This window comes from Pelodiscus sinensis, chromosome 2, assembly GCF_049634645.1.
Source record: "Pelodiscus sinensis isolate JC-2024 chromosome 2, ASM4963464v1, whole genome shotgun sequence".
Classification (NCBI taxonomy): domain Eukaryota; kingdom Metazoa; phylum Chordata; order Testudines; family Trionychidae; genus Pelodiscus; species Pelodiscus sinensis.
This window is the reverse complement of record NC_134712.1, coordinates 40746308-40767850: the sequence shown is the minus strand read 5'-3', so window position 1 is coordinate 40767850 and position 21543 is coordinate 40746308. Positions and strand designations below refer to the sequence as shown.

At 42.4% G+C, this 21543-nt stretch overlaps 1 protein-coding gene across 3 annotated transcripts in view; it reads right to left on the bottom strand.

Annotated features, from left to right (window-relative positions):
* Positions 1-12783: 12783 nt before the first annotated feature.
* The window catches only part of CDH17 (cadherin 17), a 68519-nt gene continuing 59759 nt past the window's right edge, over positions 12784-21543 (bottom strand). Inside the window, exons 14-18 of one of the 3 annotated variants that reach the window (XM_006111011.4) lie at positions 20507-20637; positions 19454-19690; positions 17471-17587; positions 17239-17355; positions 12784-14637 (exon numbers count right to left, since the gene is read on the bottom strand). In XM_006111011.4, the coding sequence (XP_006111073.2) occupies positions 14537-14637; positions 17239-17355; positions 17471-17587; positions 19454-19690; positions 20507-20637 (703 nt within the window). In that variant the 3' untranslated portion in view covers positions 12784-14536. The remainder of the gene's footprint in view (positions 14638-17238; positions 17356-17470; positions 17588-19453; positions 19691-20506; positions 20638-21543) is intronic. The other 2 variants (XM_025182562.2, XM_075920371.1) reach the window with 2 other exon arrangements.

Genomic DNA, 21543 nt, shown 5'->3' with positions numbered 1-21543 from the left:
CTACCAAATGCACAGTTTGCCTTTGCCAGTCTGTTATCAATCTCTTTATCGACCTCAGTGTCCGAGGAGATGATACACCCCAAATAGCTGAACTGATGAACTTTCTTCAGCTCTGACTCGCCAATGGTGATGCAGGGAGGGTGGTAATCTTCCCGAGGTGCAGGCTGATAGAGAACTTCTGTTTTCTTCAGGCTGACTTCTAGTCCGAAGAGTTTGGCAGCCTCTGCAAAACAGGATGTTATGCGCTGCAGCGCTGTCACCGTGTGAGAAACAAGGGCAGCATCGTCAGTGAAGAGTAATTCTCGGATGAGTTGCTGCACTGTGGGTATGTGTACACTACAGCGCTAATTCAAACTAACTTAATTCGAATTAGTTAATTCGAACTAAGCTAATTCGAACTAACGCATCCAGACTAAAAAACTAGTTCGAATTAGCGTTTTGCTAATTCGAACTAGCATGTCCACATTAAGTGCACCCTGAACAGGGGTTAAGGCTGGCCGGAAGCAGTGCTGGCAGGGCATCAGATGAGGACTTAGAGTGTGGAGCTGCTGTCTCAGGCTAGCCGAGGGCTGTGCTTAAAGGGACCCGACCCCCACCCCAGACAGACAGTTCTCAGGGTTCCTGGCTTGCAAAGCAGTCCTGGCTTGGAGTGCCTTGAGTGCCCACACTGCCATCAGACCGGCTGCACTTGCCGCAGGCTGCCATCTGGGGAGAGGAGGCAATTGGGGGGCTGCAAGAGAGCTTCCATCCCCAGAAGCCAGCAGAGCCAGCCCAGTCCTCCCCATCGGGGGCTCGTGCCCCATTCCTCCCTCACCTTCTTCCACTTACCCTTCCCTAGCCCCCCTTCCTGATGTACAAAATAAAGGACACGTGTGGTCAAAAATAGAATCTCTCTTTATTGAACAAAACTCGGGGAGACTGGGAAAAGGAGATGGGAGAGGGGAAGAGAGAAGGTGGGAGAGGGGAGGGCAACTACAATGATCAGAGTTTTGGAACAGGTCCCATATGAAGAGAGGCTAAAGAGACTGGGACTTTTCAGTTTAGAAAAGAGGAGACTGAGGGGGGATAGGATAGAGGTCTATAAAAGCATCAGTGGGATGGAGAGGGTGCATACAGAAAAGTTCTTCATTAGTTCCCATAATAGAAGGACTAGAGGACACCAAAGGAAAGGAATGGGTAGCAGGCTTCAGACTAGTAACAGAAAGTTGTTCTTCACAAAGCAAAGAGTCAACCTGTGGAACTCCTTGCTGCAGGAGGCGGTGAAGGCTAAAACTAGAACAGAGTTTAAAGAGAAGTGAGATAAAGTGATGGAGGTTGGGTCCATGGAGTGGTATTAGCCAGGGGGTAGGAGTGGTGTCCCTGCCCAAAGTTTGTGGAAGACTGGAGAGGGATGGCACGAGACAAATGGCTTGGTCACTGTCTTCGGTCCATCCCCTCCAGGGTCCCTAGGATTGGCCACTGTCGGCAGACAGGCTACTGGGCTAGATGGACCTTTGGTCTGACCCAGTACGGACATTCTAAGCTCAGGGTCGGGGGTTTCAGTGGACCACCTTGATTTTCATGCACACCTGCTCCCGGGTGGCCATGCTGGCAGCTCTCCTGCCCTAGACGGCCACTTTCCTGTGTCTAGTGCGGAGGTCATGGACGAGGTCCACGATGTCCGCACTAGACCAGGCGGGTGCCCGCCTCTTGAGGTTCCGGGCAAGCTCCCGGGAGCCGCCAGCCTGGTCCCGGGAAGAGGGGGTGGTCTGGGGGGCATCAGGTGGCTGGCTCGAGCCGTGCCAGGTGCAGGGTCTGCTGGCTTGCACCTGGCATGGGCACCGTAGCCAGCCCGTGCCCCTTTAAGGGGTCCGGGGCCAGGAGGGGGGCAATAGAGTTTCCCTGGTGGTGCCCAGAGTGGCCACCAGGGAAAGCTGGGGAGGGCTAGCCTCCCACTAGTTCAAATTAAGGGGCTACACAGCCCTTAATTCGAACTAGTAAGTTCGAACTAGGCTTAGTCCTCGTAGAATGAGGTTTACCTAGTTCGAACTAAGCGCTCCGCTAGTTCAAATTAAGTTCGAACTAGCGGAGCACTAGTGTAGCGCCTATCAAAGTTAATTCGTACTAACATATGTTAGTTCGAATTAACTTTGTAGTGTAGACATAACCTGTCTTAGTATGAGCCTTTAGTCGCCTCAGGTTGAACAGACTGCCATCAGTACTGTATCGGATATAGACACCGTCTTCATCATCAAGTTCTACTGCGGCTCTTTGAAGCATCATACTGAAGAAGATCATGAAGAGAGTCGGCGCGGGGACGCAGCCTTGCTTTACATCGTTGTGTATTGAGAAGGGCTCTGAGAGGTCAGTGCCATGTCTGACTTGGCCACACTGGTCTTCATGTAGCTGGATAATCACATTGAGGAACTTTGGGGGACACCCTAGTCGCTCCATGATTAGCCACAGACTTTTTCTGCTCACAGAGTCGAACGCTTTGGTAAGGTCGACAAAAGTCACGTACAATCCCTTGTTCTGTTCCCTACATTTCTCTTATAGCTGTCAAAGAACGAATACCATATCAATGGTGCTCCTATTAGCTCTGAAGCCACAGTGGCTCTCTGGAAGGAGTTCTTCTACAATGGTGGGCACCAATCTGTTAAGAAGTACTCTTGCAAGAATTTTTCCCGCGACAGAGAGCAGAGTTATCCCCCGGTAGTTGGAACAGTCTGACTCATCCCCCTTGTTTTTGTACAGAGTGACGATGATTGAGTCACAGAGGTCCTGTGGTAGTTTGCCTTCTTCCCAGCAACAGACAAAGAGCTCGTGGAGTCTGGCACTCAGCGCTGGGCCCCCATGCTTCCAAACCTATGGTGGAATTCCATCGACTCCTCTGCCTTGCCACTTTTCAGCTGTTTAATGGCCTTGACAGTCTCCTCTAGAGTAGGAATCTCATCCAGGTCTATTTTCTCTGGCAGTTGTGGAATACGATGGATTGCTGAGTCTTGGACCATGCAGTTGGTGCTAAAGAGAGTCTGGAAATGTTCCGACCACCGGTTCAGGACAGACATCTTGTCTGTGAAGAGCACTTGGCCATCTGCAGAGTGCAAGGGACTCTTGATGTAATGCGAAGGGCCGTACACTGCCTTCAGGACTTCATAAAACAGTATCCACGCAAATCTGAGTTCTCTCTGCAAGTTTGGTCCACCATTCATTCTGAATCTCTCGAAGCTTCCACTGGAGATTGCTGCATACAAAGCAGAAGGCTGCCTTCTTATCAGGACAGGACGGCTGAGCAAGATGCACTTGATGGGTGGATCTCTTCCTCGTCAGCAATTCTTGAATTTCCTGATTGTTTTCATCAAACCAGTCTTTGTTCTTCTTAGAGGAAAACCCTAGGACATCTTCAGAGGTCTGCAAGATGGTCGTTTTAAGGTGTTTCCAAAGAGCTTCTGAAGAGGGATTTGTGGGACAGCTGGGATCCTCAAGCCTTGACTGAAGATTCGCCTGAAAGTGAGCTTTCACTTCAATTGATTGGAGTTTGCCAACATGGAACTTCTTCCTTGGGGAGCTTCCCTTCTTTGGCTTGGCTTTGAAATGGAGATGGAGTTTACAGCACACAAGGCGATGGTCCATATGACACTCCGCACTGGGCATTACTTGGGTGAGTAAAACATCTTGAAGATCTCTCTGGCGCACCAAGATATAGTCTATGAGATGCCAACACTTAGACCGAGGTTGCATCCAGGTTGTCTTCAGGCTGTCTTTTTGTTGGAATATGGTGTTGGTGATGGCAAGTTGCTGCTCCGCACAGAATTCTAACAGGAGGCGCCCATTGTCATTACAGTTTCAGACACCATGCTTGCCAAGCACTCCTTTCCAGGCTTTTGAATCCTTACCTACTCAGGCATTGAAGTCACCAAGGACGACGACCTTGTCATCTACGGAAGCGTTCTGGATGAGGTTGCGCAGATCACTATAGAACTTGTCTTCTTCTGCTGGATCCGTTTGAAGAGTTGGGGCATACACGCTGAACAGTGTGGCATGCTGCTTGTTTCTAAGTGGGAGGCGCATGGAGATAATGCGATCTGAGTGGCCTGTTGGCAAGTTTGGATGCAATGGAGTTCCTGACCATAAAGCCAATGCCAGAAAGGCGTTTATCAGACTTGCCTGACCAGTAGAGGGTGTAACCTGCACCATGTTCTTGAAGGCTGCCTTCCTTGGACTTCACTAAGAGCAGCGATGTCGACATTCAGTCTTGAAAGTTCGTGGGCAACTAGAGTGGAGTGCCATTCTGAGCGATCACTATGTACTGTATCAATCATAGTTCTAATGTTCCAGCAAGCAAGCTTTAGTCCTGTCACACCTTGTGAGGCAGGTGTGTACCTTATCTTTCTCTTTGTAGTTCGACCGCTTTTGAAGATGCCCGTTGACCGCAGCTAGCCAACTGGGAGAAATGGAAATGAGCTTTGGTTGGACCACCTTTTCTAGGCCCTGCTCCGTCTGGAGCAAGTGCTATCCCTAGAGGAGGCTGCTTGGTCATTCAGGATACTGCCGAATGATGTCGTCGTTTCCGGGGTCAACATCAGACGACCCTTACACCTGAACCGCCTGCATGCAAGATCGGAACTGCGACTTCCAGTGTCACCTTCCACCTGCCATTTTGCCCCTTTCTCATCGCTGCAGGGCTTGATGATGGTGTTGTTGTCGCTCGTAGACATGGACGCGCCCTTCGAATCTGCGCAATGAAGTTTTTAGGTGGAGTGCAGTGTGCGCAGTACTGGTCCCACCTTTTACAACTGGGGTTCATCTGCCATGGCCTAGCAAGCAGGGACAATGACAGCACGGTCCCCGGATCGTAGGTGTTATGTCAGAGTGTCCTTCTCCTAGATGAGTGGCCTGACAGGGCTAACGAGCTCCATCTTCCCGGGTTTGAAATCAGAGTTTTCCTTGTCTTAGGCTGGCTGCCAACCAAGGCTAACGAGCCTAACCTGCCCTTGCTCCATACATTACACTTTAGATAAAACTCCAATTTATAAAAAACAATATGCTGTTGCTTGCCAAGAGTGCCCCTTTCCCAATAGGCCTAAAATCGCCAAAGGTGGCAACAAAAGTTGAAACAATTATGATTAAAAATTACGTGTTCCTTGTTTGCCCATATGTGAACCGAATTTCTTTTTTTGAGCAAATTTACAGCAGATATATGTTGATCCATATGAAGAATTAAGAATGAACATGAATGGGTGGAAGTGCAGTAGGAAGAGGCAGTAATATCCATCTGGTTGAAATGTTCAACTATAACAGGACAGGACAGTCAATTGTTTTGAAAGGCGCTTGTAAACATTGCCTCTCTCTGAGACAGACCCAAGACTGATCAGGACATCCCCTGGTGTCAAATTGTCAATATGAGGAACTGCAATCTTTCTTTTCTTAATTGGTGAAACAAAGAGGCTACAATTTCCCTAATTTTGAAACTTTGTTCGTACAGATATTTTTTGGTTACATCATAAGATCCAATTTTGCAACAACAGATAGGCCAATACTCTGATGACTGCGATTCCAATTAGTTGCAACTGAACACACCTGATGATGGGAATTATGTCCACTTGATAGACTGGGATGAGCTAAATTGGTGAAAAGGCCAATTAACTCATTAGCCCTGGAGGTACAGGCAGAGGCAGGATTAGGATTGCAGAGCCAAAGCCATGAAAGATCTTGCTCCTCCGCATTTCAAGAACTAAGGACTCTATGTTACTCTTGGGATGATGCTGTATAACCTGTAACAGCCTCTCTGGTCTGGGACTCGCCAGAACCAGGGGTCCCTGAACCAGAGAACCCGAGTGGCTGAGGTTGCCAACTGCCAGAGCCTGTGGGGCTGCTGGAGCCTGCAGGGCCCAGTGACTAGGGAAGGGAGCCCCGCAGGGAGGCTGGCACCTCCCGGAGAGCCCAGAGGCCTAACCTCTCCCTTGTTTAGCAAACTTCCCTCATCTTGGACTGGTCAGGTACCAAGGGTTCTGGACCACGGATGTCCATCCAACCTGTAGTGGAGAAGAACACTGTAAATAAATTGCATGATGTATTTTACTAGAAGGTCTCTGCGCCATTTTTTACCTAGATAGCAGCAAAGAATGAGTCTGTCTTTCCCCATCATTACATTAATTTCTGCTACAGCTATTGAACTGAATTCCAAGACCTAGGGTTAGGGTGATTATTTTATCATTGCACTGAGGATGAATTTTGCACTCTACTTTTTTGCAGCTTTTGAACTTGAAGATGAATAATGACTAAGAACTCAGGTTATTGAGAAGGGTTGATATCAGTCTGGATTTATGGTTGTGTAATTAGGCCCAGTTTGTCATCATGCTATTGTTTTCCTAAGGCTGGTTCCAAAAGATTGTCACTGTACTAAGATGTTTCTCAGGAAATTATCTATTCTGCTCAAGCATATGTTCTATTATAAATTTCTCTGAGTAGTATTTTCCATATATATTACATGCAACCATTGCACTATGGGTTTATCTTCCTTTTAATAATTTTAAAGGAGCTGTTGGCACTTCAGAACAAATTTTCCAAATTGATCCCCTATAACTGGTCCCACATGCTTTGCATATGCAAAGTACACAGTCACTGTTGGCATCTAGATATTTGATTGGTGTATGCACAACTTGCAAGCACAATTTTAGATGACATATACAAATTAGTGCATGTATGATATCTTACTTTTGATAGATGCATACTAATCTACAACTCTTTACGAACACTCATTCCAGAATCAAGTGATCCTCAGATCTTCATTTCCAAATCTTCCTGATTTATATCAACTTTATTAATTTTGAATGTATGTATTAATAATCTTCTGGTGAAGATGAACAATTCACCACTTGATGGAATTGTTAGATCAGGTATCTCTTTCTTCTTTTCTAGCATATAGATTAATTTTATGATTAGTTTATTTAATATACTTGTAATAACCAATTACTCTCATTAGTCAATAAAAACTGAAACATGTGATGGGCTTATTCATAAATGATCTAGAAATGGGGTGAACAGTGAGGTGACAAAATTGAAAATGATAAAAAATTACTCAAGATAATTAAGTCCAAAGCTGATTGTGAAACGTTACAAAGAGGTCTGACAAAACTGGGAGACTGAGTAAGAAAATGGCAGGTGAAAGACAATATTGACAAATGCAATTTAATGCACACTGGAAAAGTATACATACAAAATGGTGGAGTCTAAACTAGCTGCTACCACTCAAGAAAGAGATCTTGATGTCATCATGGAAAATTTGCATCTGATCAATATACAGCAACAGTCCAAAAAGCTAACAATATTAGGAACCATTAAGAAAGGGATAATTAATAATACAGAAAATACAGAATCATAATGACACTATATAAATCTATGGTACATCCACATCATGCGGACTGGTCAGCTTGGAAAAGAGATGACTAAGGGTGGGATGGAGGTATGATATCTATAAAATTATGAATATTGTGGAGAAAGTTAATAAGGAAGTGTTATTTACCCCTTAACATAACAAAAGAACTACAAAAGAACTATAGGTCATCCAATGAAAGTAATAAGCAACAGGTTTAGAAAGAAACATAAGGAAATACTTATTCGTACAACATGCAATCAACCTGTGGAATGTGTTGCCAGGGACTATTGTAAAGGCCAAAAGTATAACTGGGTACAAAAAGAGAATTAGATAGGGTAACAGAGGATAGGTCCAAGATGGTTAAGGAAACACCCCATATTTTGGGGTTCCCTAAATCTCTGACTGTTAATAGCTGAGACTGACTGATCAGGGTGAATTGTTCAATAATTGCCCTGTTCTGTTCATTCTCTCAAATATTTGACACCATCCACTATTAGAAAACAGGATACTGAGCTAGATGGACCATAGGTCTGACCTTAGTATGGACATTATTATATGTTCTTATAACTTAAATTGCATCAGAGAACATATAGGTTAAAATATTAGGAAATGTTTTAGCTCTAGTAACAGTAGACTAGTGGAATATGCTGGTAAAGGAGGATGTGGGATCTCATTCACTAAACATATTTACCATTAACACATATTGGTCACAGTTGGTTTAGAAATAATTCAATCAATCTGATTATGATTCTAGAGTAAGGAGCAAATGAGCCAATAGATGTCCTATCCAGTCCAAATGATCATATGAATAACAATTACAGTAGTCACTGCAACTTACGTAACACTACATTAGTCATCGTTCTGTTGAGTTAATTTGCAGTGACGTCCTTCAGATTTGTACTTGTTCTATATCCATTCCCCTGTGTAGACCCCTATGTTTCTGCTCACCTCATTGTATGTCTAATAGTCCTACCTATTTTAGCTATTATGCATCATTTGGCCAACAAACATCTAGCATATTAGAACAAGCTGTTCAGCTACAAGTTCAAAGATCTGCTATTACATGTTTTTTTATCTTCTGTTTTGCTTTTGGAATATGTAATATAATGATAACAAGTTAGAAATGTTTTTCCTGGCTCAAGTCATTTGAAAATTTGTTTAAAGAATCAAATTCTTCATTCTGAATATCTTCAGGAATTTTCAACTGCACTCGGTGCACTTACGTAATTAGCTGTAACTAGCTGGTCAGTGGGTGTTTATATGTCCCTTTTATACCCAATAATTGAGTACGTGATTCTGTTACTGTGTCCAGCTACAGGACCTGGCTTTATAGTCTCAAGCAAGAGACTCATGGGGTCTCCAGTTCATTCCCCAGTATCAGCCAACCTGGTGACCATTACAGAAGTGGGGGCTTTTCTGGGATTTTAACTGTCATGGGCTTCAAATTCTGGAAACGACCATCTTCCATCAAGGAATGGTTTATAATCACCTGTCAGGTGAGTGTTGCCCATCTCTTCGCTGACCAATGAACACAAGATCTTAGTCAGTTACAACAACCGCTTGGCATCCTAATGGAAAAACTTTTCCGTTAAAAGCATTTGCGGAAAATCATGCTAGTCTAGACGTAGCCACTGAGTATCAAGTAGGTCTCTTTCATGGAGTGTGTCTGTGACTGGAAGCAAGAATTGGAACATTGGCGTATGTTTTACAAACTCAGATTAAAATCCTTTAATTTTTTTCTTACAAAACACATTTACGAGACAACTGGAAAAAATATACTTCCTGTCTGTTTAACCAATACAGATCAGAATTTTGGAGATAATGTTTAAAGCCTGAAGCGATGAATGTTTAATCTTGTAAAGAGAAGCAGAATGTGTTCAAACATTTTTTGCTATCTTTGAGCCTAATAAAAAGAAATCTACATAGTAACAGTTAATTCAAACTAAGGACTTAGTTCGAATTAACGTTTCACTGCTGCGTGTAGCCGCGCAGTAGTGAGTTCGGGCTAGTGACATTTCAAAATGGCGACCGGACGGGAACATGCAAATAAAGCCTGGGATAATTAAATCCCGGGCTTCATTTGCATCTCCAGTCGCCTCATTTGCCTACCTAGCTCGAATTAATGAGCTAGTGACATACCCTTAGAGGGGGGGGATCATTGCCAGCTGTTCCCCTTCATGAGGGAGTGAGGGGAAAATATATAGTTTGCTGCATTCCTCACTATGCCTGGGGAGAACATAAGAACATATGAACCTTAGAATGGACATACTGGGTCAGATCAAAAGTCCATCTAGCCCGGTATCCTGTCTGCCAACAGTGTCCAATACCAGATGGCTCAGAGGGAGGGAACACAACAGGTAATCCTCACATGATCCTTCTTCTGCCATCCATTTCCAGACAAACAGAGGTTAGGGATACCACTCCTACCCATCTTGGCAAATAGCCATTGATGGACCTAACCTCCATGAATCTGTCTAGCTCTTTTTTCAATCCTGTTAAAGTCCTAGTCTTCACCACATCCTCTGGCCAGGAGTTCCACACATTGACCGTGCTCTGAGTGAAGAAAAACTTCCTTTTGTTTGTTTGTTTTAAACCTGCTGCCTATTAATTTTATTTGGTGACCCTTAGTTCTTATACTGTGGGAATAAGCAAATAACTTTTCTTTATTTTACTTTTTCCACACCAGTCATGATTTTATAGACCTCTATCTCCCCATAGTCTCCTCTTTTCTAAGATGAAAAGTCCAAGTCTTTTTAATCTCTCTTCATATGGGACCCCCTCCAGCTCCCTCATTTTTGTTGCCCTTTTCTGAACCTTTTTCAATGCCAATATATCTTTTTTGAGATGAAGCAACCACATTTGCATCTAGTACCGTATTCAAGATGTTGGCATACAATAGTTTTATATAGTGGCAATAAGATATTCTCTGTCTTATTCTCTATCCCCTTTTAATGATTTCTAACATTCTATTTGCTTTTTTGACTGCCGCTGCACACTGTGTGGATGTTTTCAGAGAACTCTCCACAATGACTCCAAAATCTCTCTCTTGAGTAGTTGTAGCTAAATGAGTACCCAAGATATGGGATTATATTTTCCAATGTGTATTACTCTACATTTATCAACATTAAATTTCATTTGCCATTTTGTTGCCTAGTCACTTAGTTTGGTGAGATCTTTTTGAAGCTCTTCACAGTCTGCTTTGGTTTTAACTATCTGGGGGTATGTCTACACTAGAAAGTTAGTTCGAACTAACGGACGTTAGTTCGAACTAACTTTCCTATGCGCTACACTAGCGCTCCGCTAGTTCGAATTTGAATCGAACTAGCGGAGCGCTTAGTTCGAACTAGGTAAACCTCATTTTACGAGGACTAACGCCTAGTTCGAACTAGCTAGTTCGAACTAAGGGCTGTGTAGCCCTTTAGTTCGAACTAGTGGGAGGCTAGCCCTCCCCAGGTTTCCCTGGTGGCCACTCTGGCCAACACCAGGGAAACTCTATGCCCCCCTCCCGGCCCCGGACCCCTTAAAGGGGCACGGGCTGGCTACGGTGCCCGTGCCAGGTGCAAGCCTGCCAGCACCCAGCTAGCAGACCCTGCACCTGGCACGGCACAGAGCCACCCACCCGATGCCCCCCAGCCCACTCCCTCTTGCCGGGACCAGGCTGGCGGCTCCCAGGAGCTTGCCCTGGACCGCAAGAGGCGGGCACCTTCCTGGGCTAGTGCGGACATCGTGGACCTCGTCCACGATCTCCGCACTAGGCACAGGAAAGTGGCCGTCTAGGGCAGGAGAGCTGCCAGCCTGGCCACCCAGGACCAGGTGTGCATGAAAATCAAGGGGGTCCACTGAGACCCCCGACACTGAGCCCTGAGCTTACAATGGCCGTACTGGGTCAGACCAAAGGTCCATCTAGCCCAGTAGCCTGTCTGCCAACAGCGGCCAACCCTAGGGACCCTGGAGGGGATGGACCGAAGACAATGACCAAGCCATTTGTCTCGTGCCATCCCTCTCCAGCCTTCCACAAACTTTGGGCAGGGATACCACTCCTACCCTCTGGCTAATAGGACTCCATGGACCCAACCTCCATCACTTTATCTCACTTCCCTTTCAACTCTGTTCTAGTTCTAGCCTTCACAGCCTCCTGCAGCAAGGAGTTCCACAGGTTAACTATTTGCTTTGTCGTCAACAACAACAACTTTCTCTTACTAGTTTCAAGCCTGCTACCCATTCCTTTCCTTTGGTGTCCTCTAGTCCTTCTTTATGGGAACTCAGGAAGAACTTTTCTGAATGCACCCTCTCCACCCAACTCCTGCTTTTAGAGACCTCTATCCTGTCCCCCCTCCGTCTCCTCTTTTCTAAGCTGAACAGTCCCAGTCTCTGTAGCCTCTCTTCATCTGGGACCTGTTCCCAACCCCTGATCATGTTAGTTGCCCTCCCCTCTCCCAGCCTTTCTCTTCCCCTCTCCCACCTCCTTTTCCCAGTCTCCCCCAGTTTTGTTCAATAAAGACAGAGTCAATGTTGGAAGAAACGTTATCTTTATTTTGTACATCAATAAGAAGGGGGGCTAGGGAAGGGCAAGTGGAAGGAGGTGAGGGAGGAATGGGGTACGAGCCCCCGATGGGGAGGACTGGGCTGGCTCTGCGGGCTTCTGGGGGTGGAAGCTCTCCTACAGCCCCCCAATTACTCCCTCTCCCCAGATGGCAGCCTGCGGCAAGTGCAGCCGGGCTGATGGCCGAGTGGTGTGATGTGCCCAGTGTGGGCACTCAGGGCACTCCAAGCCAGAACTTCTTTGCAAGCGGGGCACCCCTTAGAACTGTGTGTCCGGGGTGGGGGTCGGGACCCTTTAAGCGCAGCCCTCGGCTAGCCTGAGACAGCATCTCCATGCTCTAAGTTCTCCTTTTATGCCCTGCCGGCACTGCTTCCGGCCATCATTAAGCCCTGTTCAGAGTCCACTCAATGTGGACTTACTAGTTCGAACTAGCAAAACGCTAGTTCGAACTAGTTTTTAGTTCTAGATGCGTTAGTTCGAACTAGCTTAGTTCGAATTAACTAATTCGAACTAAGTTAGTTCGAACTAGCGCTGTAGTGTAGACGTACCCTGGAGCAGTTTGGTATCATCTGCAAATGTTGCCACCTCACTGTTTACCCCTTTCTCTAGGTCATTTATAAGTAAGTTGAATAGGATGGGCCCCAGGACAGACCTTTGGGGACCCCACTAGTTACCTGTCTCCACTCTGAAAATGTATTTATTCCTACCCTTTGTTTCCTGTCTTTTAACCAATTATCAATCCATAAAAGGACCTTCCCTCTTATCCCATGACAACTTACTGTCATGTAAGCACAGGGGCAGTTGAAACTGGGCCTGCCTGGGCTGGGGGCCATGTACCACTCCCCTGGCAGTACCTTCTGGGGCTGCAGTGGACATGGAGACAGTAGCTTCTCATCTAGCTCAAGCTGCTGGGATTGTCCTCTCTCCCTGGGGAAGTGTCCATATTGAACCCCTCATCCCTAGTCTCACCCCAAAACAATAAGGAAAAACAAAAATTAATTGAGTTAAGCAATGCCTAGTAGTATACACAAATACAATGGGGGTCTTTGGTTCCTGATCATTTATTTTATTTATATGATTTATACAAATGTAAATGCACTCATCCCTAACACTGCATCCTCTGATGTACTTCAATGTCACAGATGTCAAGCACAATGAACAGATCTTCTCACTATAAAATACACTTCAGCAGGTGAAATAACCCTCACAGCAAGCAACAAAATCTCTCCAACCTTCAACAGAGGGACACTATAATGTAGTGAGACATGGCAAAAGGCCAAAAACAAAGTTTCTATTGGCAGTACTCTAGGAAAACTTATTTTAATGAAATTATACCAGAGAAATGTTCCTTTCCTTCCAGATGTGTACTTTATACAAAAGTGACTAACAATTTCTAAGTAAACATTCACCCACCCACTCATACCACTCCCCACTTCTAGCGGAGCTTTTCCCCCCTCTCTCTTTTAAAAGAACACAGCCTTTCAAATTTAGAACATAAGTAAGTTTTTATTCCATGCTTAAAAAAATAAAACAAATAGTCCTTTATCAGCATACCACCAAATAATGCATTAATATAAGCCTATTTTCTAAACCAATGGTACTTTCTTCCCAAAATGTGATATATGGGCCAAATGGAATTCACTGAAATCCAAGACACAGCTTGTAGGCATAGACATTTTCGGTGCACTACACATTGATTATAAATTCCCTCTTGATATAAACATGCATGAATTAGATACATGTCAAGTTACCATTTTAGATCTCTATCATGGAAAGCTTTCTGTTAAGTATTGCCAAACAGCATTAGTTTTCTATCCTTTTTTCATGGACAGGCAATAAATCCCTTGAGAGAATACATAACTACTATATAATATGTACGGGGCCAGGAGTTATCTGCAATATTATAATGTCAACTAATTAGTACAGTCTTTACTAATCTTTCTTTTTTTGCTCTTCTTGGAATATTAAAGCAGGACAATGGTGCGCACACAAACTATATAGACTATTCATGAATACACACAATAAAGGGGAAAAATATGTACTATTTCACTAACCTAAATTGCTTAACATATTGGTGAGCTAAGGTAACTCTTCCTGTTCTAAATTCACAAAACTAATATAATAATAAGCAGGTGAGAGTATTTCATGTCATAATATCTCCAGGTGTAGATAATTTGGGGGAGCAGTTATTTCAGTCAAGGGATCTCTCTGACTTTGTGGGAAAGCCCTAAATTTACTGCAGAACTTCATTTAATTACATTCTCTGTGTACATTACTTGACATTCTGTTAACTTGTTGGTGTAAAGAGAGTTGGGGGGAAAAAAAACTTTCTCTAAGAATATAGAGTAGTCTGCATTTACTAGAAGTTTCCACATTAACAGGACTGTAAGACTTTGTGGGATCACAGCTTTTTGGTACCAGAACAGATTAATTCCTGGGAAGGAATGATATTTTTATTAATAGCTGTCACTATACATTGTGTGGTTTTGATTTTGTAACTGAATCCTAATATCTAATAAAAGTGGGCTGTAGAAGAAACCTGCATGCACGTGCTCGTGTCAAGAGTTTTGGAACACACATTTATGTGAGGTCTGAGTTAGAAAAGTCATTTGTTCTCCTGGTAAAACAAACAATAATTAATTAAATGTTTTCAATTCAGAAGGGTCAACTGCATTTGTCTTAGATTCTTTCTTTCCATCGATTTTCATTTTGAGAAATACTCCTCCCACAATCAAACCTGAAAGAAAAGAAAAATCAGGGCCTAATTTTAACAAAGGCAATTTTAAAACATTTTTAAAGTATTTAAGCAAGGAATTAATCTTTGTTCATACACAAACTATTCACAATACTTTCTCATTCCTAACTGGAACAAAGTGGATATAGGAATTACCAAACTGGATCAGAATTCTAGTTCTTCTGGTTTAATTGCTTCTCTCTGAGGGTATGTCTACACTACAGGATAAGGTCGAATTAAGATATGCAATTTCAGCTATGTTGATTGCATAGCAGAAGTCAAAGTACCTTAACTCGACTTTCGGTGTTATCTACATTGAAGGAAGTCGAAGGGAGAACACTCTCCCTTCGACTTCCCTTACTCCTTGTAGAAGCAGAACTACCAGAGTACCCCTCTCAGTTTGAATTAGCCGTCTTCACTAGAACCGCTAATTCAAACCCTGGAAGATGAACAGCGGCAGCTTCAAACTTCTCTGTAGTGTAGATATACCATGACTGTGGTCAGGATCAGATATCTCGCAGAGAGGTATAAGATATCTCATACTGGACAATTATGGGATCCCCTGCCTGCAGGGGAAATTTCTTCCTTAATCCCCATCTGTTAGAGCATATTTTACGCCCTGAGGCATGAGGGGTTTCATCCCTTGTCTTTCTTATCCTAACTAGTTAACTGCGTATGTTCTCGTTATCAGTATGAATATTCAGACCTTTTCTAAAATTGTTCTAAGTCCTTTGCCTCAATGATATTTTGTGGCAATTATTCTGCTATTTTTTCCCCATTTTATCAGTTTTAAATGTGTCATCTTTCATTTTCAATGAGGCTATGTCTAGCCTGTGGGCTTTTTTTGGAAGAAGCTTTTCTGGAAGAGATCTTCCAAAAAAACTTCTTCTGAAAGAGAGCGTACACACTGCAAAAGCGCATCGAAAAAGTGATCTGCTTTTTTGAAAGATAGTGTCCAGACTGAATGGACATTATCTTGCATTTATGCTGTGATTACTATGGGCAGAATGGCCACCAAGGCACCTGTGCTTTTTCCTTTTTCCTCTTTCCTCTTCTTGCAAAAGAACTCCCTCTTTCCCATCCACACATACCTTTTTCTGAAAGAGCTCTTTTAAAAGGCTTCTTTCTCATAGAAAGAGGTTTACCAATGTTGGAAAAAACCCTCTGTTCTTTCTATTTTTTTCTGAAAGAACATGATTGCAGTGTGTACATAAGTTAATTTTTTTCAGAAAAATGTTCATTTAAAAAAAAAAAACACCTCTGCAGTGTAGATATACCCTGAATGGGCCTTTGTTCTTCTCTTCTGAGAAAGCATATAAGAATACCTGAGTTATTCTCTCTATACCATTTATTATTCTGTATATCTTTACTATGTCATCTCCTATTAGTCTCCACTCTGAACTGAACAGTCTTAATCTTTTCAATCTCTCCACACATGAAAGTCTTTTCAGATCTCTCATCCTATTCATTGCCCAGATCCGAACTCCCTGCTAAATCTGTCCGAGCAGCTATGGTTCTTGTTCCTGATTCAAAGGGGGAAAATCCTTTATGTATGTGAAAGTGAAGCTGTATGTTTGGAACAGTCGTTTATTCTAAAAATCATGGGTCATACACAGGGTTTTTTTAAAACTTACTTTCAGTGGCCTCTTTAAACTAGGCCAGTATAGAGCTGGACAAAATATTTTCATTGAGAATGCTGGCAAACCAACAGCAAATAGCAATTTGGTAGTGATGTGAGATTAAATCCTTATGGCTAGACATCATGTGCTGCTATTTCTGTTAATCTAATTTTCCTATCATACACTTGGTCTCCAGTTCATATTAAATGAGGGGTCAGATAAAGGTATTACAGGGAAAATGTGATTTGAATGTAGACCTGATGTAAGGACTTTCTCTGTCAGCCTCAGAATCTGAGCCTGGCCTCTTCCATTCTCAACTTTCTTTTAATCACACTATCTTTGCTTTCCCCCTTTCATCTTTTAAGGTCTAAATTATAGGCATAACTCTTCCAGAGGCTTGTGTATCAGCATTTGATTTCCTGTTCCTAGCTGCAGGGCAAAAAACTTGTTCTCTGATGCCCATTCTTTCTTTCCAGGTATATAAAGAAATTGAAAGCTTCCATACATTCTTTTATATCATCTTATAAGTGTGCCTTACCCCTTTGCATGTCATTGCATTTTATTTAACATCAGCTTTTTTATATTTTCTCCCTCTCTAAATCTGAGTCCTAGTCGTCCAGTCTGCCGACTGTGGTAATGTCATCCAAAAATCACAGACTGTGCTCAGAATTCTTTTGTTTATTTACTTACTGGGCAAAATTGGGGAGGGGACAGGAGACTGGATCTCATCAGGCCGTCATCCTGACTCCTTTTGTGCTTAAGTTAATTAGAAGAATTCCCAAAAAGATTCCATCTTGTTCTTGTTTTCCTGCATACCATCAGCTCAAGCCTATCTAAATAAGACCCAGTGCAAGAAAATCTTACTTTGCACAGTCATGCTTTGTTTGTATAAATGTAGGCATCCCACCACTTGCAGCAGTTAAAACAATGGGTAACACTAAACTGAGAAGTTAAAGTTATCATGTCTGTAAGATTTATCACTTACCAATGAACAGCAATACGCCAAGAAGAATCCCAATCGCCATGCCAATGGTTGGCATCCCCCCGTGGTTCTCTGTTTCTATAAAACATCTATGATCATCGGTACACTTGCAGACATTTACTGCAGTCAATGAGAAATGGAATAAGGTTAGCAGACATGTTTAGCAACTTTATAACATTGCCCATGAATATTGCCTTTCTCTACACCAGTAGCATCCATGCTGTGTAAGACGTACCTTGAACTGTCAGGTTTCCTTCCAAAGGTGGCTTTCCATTGTCATTAATTTTTAATGGAACTATGTAATTCTTTTTCTCTAGGTTGCTCTGCTTCGGGGAAAGGTAAGCGTGGGTGCCTGTCAACATGAAACAAGACATTCAGCTCAGGACAATGAGGAATTGTGAAATGTAGTCAGTTTCGCTCCATGCCACCTGCATGTGCAGATGACCTAGTGACCAGATTCTTGTTTTGTAGGGGGGGTTGTGTTTTTTTAAAGACTGTACAGTCTAGCAGTTCCCCAAATCCATACATTGGAGAGCTGATTACCATTAAAGAATTGAATGAGTGAGAGTTGTATACACAAAACCCCACACTGAGTGAGTACAGTTTACTTTTCCCTACAGCGCCTTTCCTCTGGCAAGCTGCTGTCAAGGGGCTTCAGGGCCAATGCAAGCTTCCCTCTCTAGCCCCACCAGGAATAACACCAGGGGCAGGCAGCTTTTGTGCCAGGCACTTAGCTGCCTCCATTGGCTCTATGCCACCTATGCAGGGACCCCAGGCACAGGGGATATTCTAGGGCAAGCGAGCAATGAGGCAAAAGCAGGGCACAGACAGGCCAGAGCAGGGAGCAGGTGGATGTATGAGAAAGAAACAGATGCTCAGGGATTTCTTTACATGTGATCTATTCCTTCCCCCTGAAAAACCATGTAGGTCCCTTTATAATCATGTAATCTAACCTCCTGCAGTACACAGGCAAGACAATCTCACCTAGTGCTTTCTGCATCTTCACTTCAACACTACACCACATCTTATTTGCAGAAGGAATGCCACACTCATGCAGCCATTTCAGAATATCGAAACCGACTGGGTAGGCCATTCTCACATTGCACCCCATGGCAACCTAGCATGGCAGGCTTTCCTATAAAGTGCCCCCAAGGTCACCTAGCGGGACATGCCCACTCTTTTCTGCTTTCAAACTAAGCCAGTGTAGTGGGGAAGCCTTCACAAAATGTACTAGCTAGCCCAGCTACAATACATACCAGATATCTGTAGTCTGATTTTGCACATTGCCACATCCAATATCAGAACATGCCCCTTAAAATGCGATGTCCTGGGGGGAAGTCTCTAATATAGGGTATGTCTACACTAGCCCCCTACTTCGAACTAGGGAGGCTAATGTAGGCATTCAAAGTTGCAAATCAATCCCGCGATATAAATATCCTGCACTTGATTTGCATCTTCTCGACCGGTTGCCATTTTTTGAAATTTACAAGTCCGGATTAACTGCCCACGTCTACACGCGGCAGGGACCCAGTAGTTCGAATTAAAGCCCCTAAATCGAACTACCTGTTAAACTTCATTCCAGGAGGAATAACAGGTAGTTTGAACTAGGGCTTTAATTCGAATTACCAGGTCCCTGCTGCGTGTAGATGTGGGCAGTTAGTCCGGTCTTGTAAATTGCAAAAAAAAAAAAAAAAAAAAAATGGCAACTGGCCAGGAAGATGCAAATCAAGCGCGGGATATTTATGTCCCGGGCTCGATTTGCAACTTCGAATGCCTACATTAGCCTCCCTAGTTCAAACGAGGGGGCTAGTGTAGACATACCCATACTGTTTACTCTAGCTGCTCTGTATCTTTATCTCAAATGAGTTTACACTATTTATACTGAAGTAGACTCACTTAGCATTTTGAGTCATGTGTTTCTTCTCTTCTAAGTGTCAGCAAAAGCCCAGTTTGCTAGCAAACTAAGTAAAAGCATCATCTCTTACAGATAATGTTTTATCAATATAATATCAAGCCAAATATAATTGCCTACAACAACCTAAAATGGTGCAACAATCATGCACTCAAATAGCTATTACTTTCTCAACACTCCTAAATATTTTCATTGTGTGATATATACCACACAAAAGTAAGAATGAAAGAGGAATCCAACCACTTTTTAAATATATACAACAAGTACACGTGCATGTTATTTTTTCCATAAAATTGAAAAACTTACCATCTATTCTAGAAATTTCCCAGACATTCTGTACATTTTCATCACCACCAAGAGAAAAAGTGAAATTTGGAAAATACAGTTGTTCATCGTCATCGGTGGCCTGGATCTCTGCTTTTACTCCGTTCTGGAGCGGATGGCAGAAGAATAGTGAATCACCTTTTACTATCCGGGGAGGATTATCATTCACATCTTTTATGTATAGTGTGAAGTCTGCTGTGGAGCTCTGAGGTTTTTTATCTATAGAATTGAAAACAGGGCAAATTTTTATTTCAGGTCTTGGACTTCAAACTCACAATCACTTAGAACTGGACTGTTACTTTTGCAACCACCGTGATCTTGAAGTGAGTGTGTATGGTGGTGCAACACCAGCAAGACAAGTGCAGGAACTACTCGGTCTGTAGAGTACAGAGGCAGTTTCTGGAGGTACTCCGGGGATGTGGTCAGTCAGAACTGGCTGCTAAAGTCACTTTTTAAACATGTATTTTGATAGTCAGACCAAGCTTTCACATGGCACTGTTATAACTGCTGTTGCAAAGTATTTATGTGCCAGATATGTTAGACAATTGTATGCCCTTTCATGCTTCAACTTGTAGCTTATACTGTCTGTTTTTATCTTTTTTACCGTGCAAATAAATGTAAGAAATAATAATAATCAGCACTTTACACTTCATATTTTATGATGTAATTGAAATCACTATATTTGACAATGTAGAAACATAATCAAAATATTTATAATAAATTTAAATTGGTTTTCTATTGCAGTTCAGTGTGCAATTCAGTAAATTGTGATTAATTGCAACTTTTTAAATTTTGTCATTAATTGAGATTTTTTTTTAATTATTTGACAGCCCTAATTCATATTATCAATCATTTGATGTTTCATTTTACAAGTAATTCCTAAAGGAATATATCAGTCCAAGCATAAACATCATGAAGATGCATCAAAACTAATTTGACAGTGCAGCTGCTATAACTGTATCAGGCATAGTCAAGGTGTTGCAGTTAGCTGTGAATGTAGCCTTGGAAAACATACATGGTGCTTTCATTGCTTACTTTCTTCTGTCGCAATGACTTGTACTCTATATTCATGTTCTACTTCTCGATCCAAAGGAGCAGCAGTATATATCTTTCCAGAAAGTGTATCAATCCGCAGCCAGTTTCTCTTGTCGTTTTTCAACGTGTATCTTCACAAAGCATAAATATATGTATATACATATTTATATATATTCTGTATCAAGCCATAAAGCAAATGTTTCTTCATTAATAATGTTAATCTCTATTGATTGGAAAACTAACAGTAAATAACTTCATTGGTAGAGTAGCTAAAGGACAAGGACGGAATTCCTTTGGGAAAGTTGATAGTCCTTCCACCAAAAAAAGAGATACAACTCAAGAGATACCCTGAGGACTATCCATCAGTTAGGTTTAAATGTAAATGAAACAAAGGTGAGACTAGATATTCTGGAAAATCCTAATACTACAATCTAAAAGCTGTGCCTGGTTTAAATGCAGTTATACTGACTTGTAAATTATTGTTCAATTGTAATTTTTGTAAAGTTCCCAAATAATTGGCTTTTAAATTTTAATATAAAATGTCTCTCAATTCTTAATTTTTAAAGAATCCTTAAAATGTGACCTGAGTATAAACTCAGTTTAAACAGAATATAAACAGGGTTGTTTGACAATTGACTTAGTATACAGGTAACTAGCTCACAGATATGTCTGAGCTGCTTATATTAATTGTAATGGGGTTTTAACTCTGAGGATGAATGAAGATTTAAATATCAACATATAATTCTTTTACTACTGAGTTAGCAAAAGCACCTAGTTAATGTATGTATCCATCACTTGGACACAGTGGCAGATACTGAAGTAATATGAAGTAGGGCAGGTGGTTGCTGTTTGTTTTGCTAGGGAAGACAATAAGGAAATCTCAACAGGGTCACTAAAGCTTAGCATTTTATAACTAGCTTAAATATTATGCCTTGGTTTAAGGATCTGTCACTTACTGGGGGCACTCACAAAACCAATGACAGGCAACCCAGTTGCAGACAATGAAGCCATGACAAACAGCCACAGTGAAAGCCATC